Raw genomic sequence first — 4,781 nt, forward strand, 5'->3', positions numbered from 1 at the left:
TTTCAGCTCGTTCCAAACGACTTATTCCTTTGACCGAGAAGTAATTTCTCTCTGAATTTATTAGCAAAATCTTTTTGTCTTTCATTTCATCCCTTTGGGGAGGCAGGATGCCACGAGCTCTGCTGAGATGTTTACCTCTGGGACTGGTCCCCAGGTGCCTGTAGCTGTCACAGTTCTGTGCTTAGAGATTGAGACCAGGATTTGTTTCTCTTACGTTATGTGTCGACCTCATATCCCACCAGCTCTCTATCCCTGGGGCTGCTCCTTTGCTTCAGATGTAACGGGGCACTTCAGGCAGGCTCTTTGCAGTGAAATGAATGCGATGAATAAGCCCCTTCGAACTGCATCTCGTCAAGCAGGTCATTTCCATGATAGCTGTGGAAGCCTCCTTTTTTTCCTACAATATTTGATGGGGCTTTCAAACACTGAGTGTTACCTTTTCATGGGGATGGAGACATTGAGAGCTGCCTCATAAGGTTATCTGAGTGATGATCACTAAGCATCTTCTACCCCAATGGTTCTCAACCTTGGCTGCACATTAGAATCACCTGGGAATCTTTTTAAAATCCTGATTTCTGGGCCTCATCCTCCGGAAATTCTGTTTCTTTGTTAGTAATGTTGTGGCCCCACCCCATAACAAAGAAACAGAATTTCCAGAGGATGAGGCCCAGAAATCAGGATTTTAAAAAGATTCCCAGGTGATTCTAATGTGCAGCCAAGGTTGAGAACCACTGCTCTGTCCACACCCACTTACCTTGCTCCATGGCTCAGCTGCAAACTATAGCTTGTTCCCAAATTAAGGGTTTCGAGGACAATTAAGTTCCCTTTGCTATTTCTAATGCTTTTCTTAATCTTAGACTATAAACCTATTTCTAATGCTTCTTGTTTGTTTTGGCAGGTGCTTTATTCTTCCAAACGATACCATCCATTGTGAGAGAGAACTCTATCAGTCAGCCAGAGCGTGGAAGGACCACAAGGCATACATTGACAAAGAGGTGAGCCGTGGCTGCGAGATTGGAAGCCCTACAGGTGGGACATACTGTGTGTGCCCTTCATCTGTTTATAATTACGTGGAAAATAGAATAGCACAGTGTTTCTCATTCTCCAGTGAGATAGTGAGAGTCCTGACCAAAAAACAGTGTGAGGAAAGAATGGGAACCGACTCAATGACCTTCTGAAGTTTCTATGAGAAAATAATTCGGTTCTAAAAGAGACTTCTGTTCATGCTTATGATAAGACATCCTTTGGAATATAGAGGGAAATAGATTCTATGCTCAGTTTGCCCCCAAATTATCATCTCAGATGAATGGCTGTGATTGTGGAACACAGAAATAAGGTGAGAAGGAAGGTAGTTAGCACAGAAAATCCTGCAAATGTAATTGTTGAATTGCCTGTTTCCCAGATTGAAGCTCTGCAGGATAAAATTAAGAATTTAAGAGAAGTGAGAGGGCACTTGAAGAGGAGGAAGCCCGAGGAGTGTGTCTGCAGTAAACAGAGGTGAGCGTGGGCCCCTCCCGTGGTCTCCGTTCCAAACTCATTTTTTCCACAGGCCTGTTTAGCATTAGGCCTGCTTCTCTCTTTTACCAGCAGAAAGCTTCATAGAATGAATTGTCACATATTAATAATGGCCTAAAATATCTTGGTCGAATTAAATGTCATAAACCTAAGTGGATAGTTAAGGGGGAAAAAAAAAACATTTAAAAGTCCCATTAAGCTGAGATAGTTACAACAAAGTAACTGCCTTCTATTTGCTTTCTTGTTATAAAATAAGCTGTTTGACAAATGCATGCTGATGAAGACTCACTTTCTCATCTTCTTGCCTGCAGCTACTACAATAAAGAAAAAGGTGTAAAAAAGCAAGAGAAATTAAAGAGCCATCTCCACCCATTCAAGTAAGTGACTCTGTTTCCTTCATTTGTGGGAGTGAAGGACTGTCCACTGGGCTCTTCTGAAAGGCTGCAGGGACTCCTGTGAGCCTGCGTGGGAAAAAGTAGATGCAACTGGGAAGGCATGTAGCTCCAGACGGTGAAAGCAAGCCCACACCTTGCCAAGCGCGTGGCGATGCCATGGCCCCTCGAGGGGCAGCCGAGCGGAGTGCTGCTCTGTTTCTGTGTGGGCTCTTGTGGATGCTTGCGTGGTCCCTGGATTTCACTCCGTGCGGGCTCGGCTTTCTGTGCACGGTGCCTGGGAGATGGCCTCTCTGGATTAGCTCAGTGTGTTCCAGAGAGCAGCCAGCCCTCATGGGGAATTCTGAAAGTTGGAAGAAATACACATATTTTTTAAATAATAAGTTAAATTGGCCAGGGAAGGGGATTTAGTATATGAGTCTCAACAAAATTTGAGCCCTTCCGGAAAAACCAAGATAATAAAAAGACGACAATTCTACCCAAGCCTATATTGTCGAATTGGTCGGAGAATGTTAGAAACCTTCTAATGCAAGCCATCTAATCCAGCCATTGACTTCATGGCTGCCGGCTCTGAGCCGCCAGGGAGTGAAGCCATTTGTCCAGAGAGGGAGCTAGCAGACTCTGCTGCTCAACAAGGAAGAAAGCGCTGGTGTTGTTGAGGGAGAATTCCGAGAGAGCTCTCACAGTGAACTTGTCCTATTGCTGATTGGAGGGCCTCTGCGGAAGATAAAAGTGGTCTGTTATTGCATGTCTATTATTGTGTGCCTAAATACTTGTGAAAGGTTTATAGCAATAGTCCTATTTTTAACTAAGAAGTTGCTCTCTGGTCATTGAAAATATACACCCCCCTTTTTTAAATTATGAGCTTTGTTTTTTTCCCTTAAGTTTTCTTTTTCTTCTTCTTTAAATCTTTATTGTTGAAAGTATTACATATGCTCCCTTTTTCCCCCATTGACCTCTCCCAGCCCTCCCTCAGCCCCCACCCCAAACCTTCACCACCCTATTGTCTGTGTCCATGGTTATGCATGTATGCATACAAGTTCATTGGTTGATCTCTTTCTACCCCCCTCCCCGCCTTCCCTCTAAGGTTTGACAGTCTGTTCAATGCTTCCATGTCTCTCGATCTATTTTTGTTCATCGGTTTATGTTGTTCATTAGATTCCACATATAAGTGAGATCATGTGATACTTATTTTTCTCTGACTGGCTTATTTCACTTAGCATAATGTTCTCCAGGTCCATCCATGCTGTTGCAATGGTAAGAGTTTTCTTTTTAATAGCTGCACAGTATTCCATTGTGTAGATGTACCACAGTTTTTTTAATCCACTCATTTGCTGATGGGCACTTAGGCTGTTTCCAAATCTTAGCTATTGTAAATTGTGCTGCTATGAACATAGGGGTGCATATATTCTTTCTGATTGGTGTTTCTGATTTCTTAGGATATATTCCGATAAGTGGGATTACTGGGTCAAATAGGAGTTCCATTTTTTATTTTTTGAGGAAACACCATACTGTTCTCCACAGAGGCTGCACCAGTCTGCATTCCCATTAGGGTTTCCTTTTCTCCATATCCTCGCCAACACTTGTTGTTTGTTGATTTGTTGATGGTAGCCATTCTGACAGGTGTGAGGTGATACCTCATTGTTGTTTTAATTTGCATCTCCCAGGTGATTAGTGACTTTGAGTATTTTTTCATATACCTCTTGGACTTCTATATGTCCACTTTGGAGAAGTGTCTAGTAGGGTCCTTTGCCAATTTTTAATTGGATTGTCTTCCTTTTTAATTGGATTTGTCTCATACAAACTTCCTTTGTATGAGTTCCCTATAAATTTTGGAGATTAACCCCTTATTGGCAAATAAGTTCTCCCACGCAGTGGGTCCTCTTGTTATTTTGTTGGTTTCTTTTGCTGTGCAGAAGCTTTTTATTTTGATGTACCCCATTTGTTTGTTTTCTCCTTAGTTTCCTTTGCCCTAGGAGATGTGTTGGTAAACATATTGCTACCAGAGATGCCTGAGATTTTGCTGCCTATGGTTTCTTCTAGGATTTTTACGGTTTCACATCTTACATTTAAGTCTTTTATCCATTTTGAGTTAATTTTTGTGTATGGTGTAAGTTGGTGGTCTAGTTTCATTTTTTTGCATGTATCTGTCCAATTTTCCCAACACCATTTATTGAAGAGACTGTCTTTACTCCATTGTATGCTCTTATTTCCTTTGTCAAATATTAATTGAGCATAATGGCTTGGGTCAATTTTTGGGTTCTCTGTTCTGTTCCATTGATCTATATGCCTGTTCTTGCACCAGTACCAAGCTGTTTTGAGTGCAGTGGCTTTATAGTATAACTTGACATCTAGTATTGTGATCCCTCCAACTCTCAAGATTGCTTCAGCTATTCGGAGTCTTTTTTGATTCCATCTAAATTTTTGGAGAGTTTGTTCTAGGTCTGTGAAATATGCTGTTGGTATTTTAATAAGGATTGTGCTGAATCGTATGAATATTTTAATGATGTTAATTCTACCAATCCATGAACACGGTACATCCTACCACTTGTTTATGTCTTCTTCTATCTCTTTTTTAAATGTCCTATAGTTTTCCGAGTACAAGTCTTTTACCTCCTTGGTTAAGTTTATCCCTAAGTATCTTAAATTTTTTGTTGCAATGGTAAGTGGGATTTTTTTATTTTTATTTTTTTAGTTTCTCTTTCTGAGAGTTCATTATTGGTGTATAAAAATGCCATAGATTTCTGGATGTTAACGTTATCATTCTGCTACATTGCTGAATTCATTTATAAAATCTAGAAAAATTCATTTATAAAATCTAGAAAAAGTAGTCTTTTGATGGAATGTTAAAATAAATAAATAAATAAATAAATA

General features: G+C 40.5%; 1 protein-coding gene across 5 annotated transcripts in view; it reads left to right on the forward strand.

Moving 5' to 3' along the window:
• Positions 1-4,781, forward strand: part of SULF1 (sulfatase 1) — a 146,664-nt gene that overhangs the window by 124,345 nt on the left and 17,538 nt on the right. For all 5 annotated transcript variants that reach the window (XM_015566246.1, XM_006767312.2, XM_015566249.1 and 2 more), the window contains 3 exons: positions 899-995; positions 1,403-1,497; positions 1,827-1,892. In XM_015566246.1, coding sequence (XP_015421732.1) covers positions 899-995; positions 1,403-1,497; positions 1,827-1,892 — 258 coding nt within the window. The remainder of the gene's footprint in view (positions 1-898; positions 996-1,402; positions 1,498-1,826; positions 1,893-4,781) is intronic.

The sequence above is a fragment of the Myotis davidii genome, unplaced genomic scaffold (genome assembly GCF_000327345.1).
Source record: "Myotis davidii unplaced genomic scaffold, ASM32734v1 scaffold200, whole genome shotgun sequence".
Lineage (NCBI taxonomy): Eukaryota > Metazoa > Chordata > Mammalia > Chiroptera > Vespertilionidae > Myotis > Myotis davidii.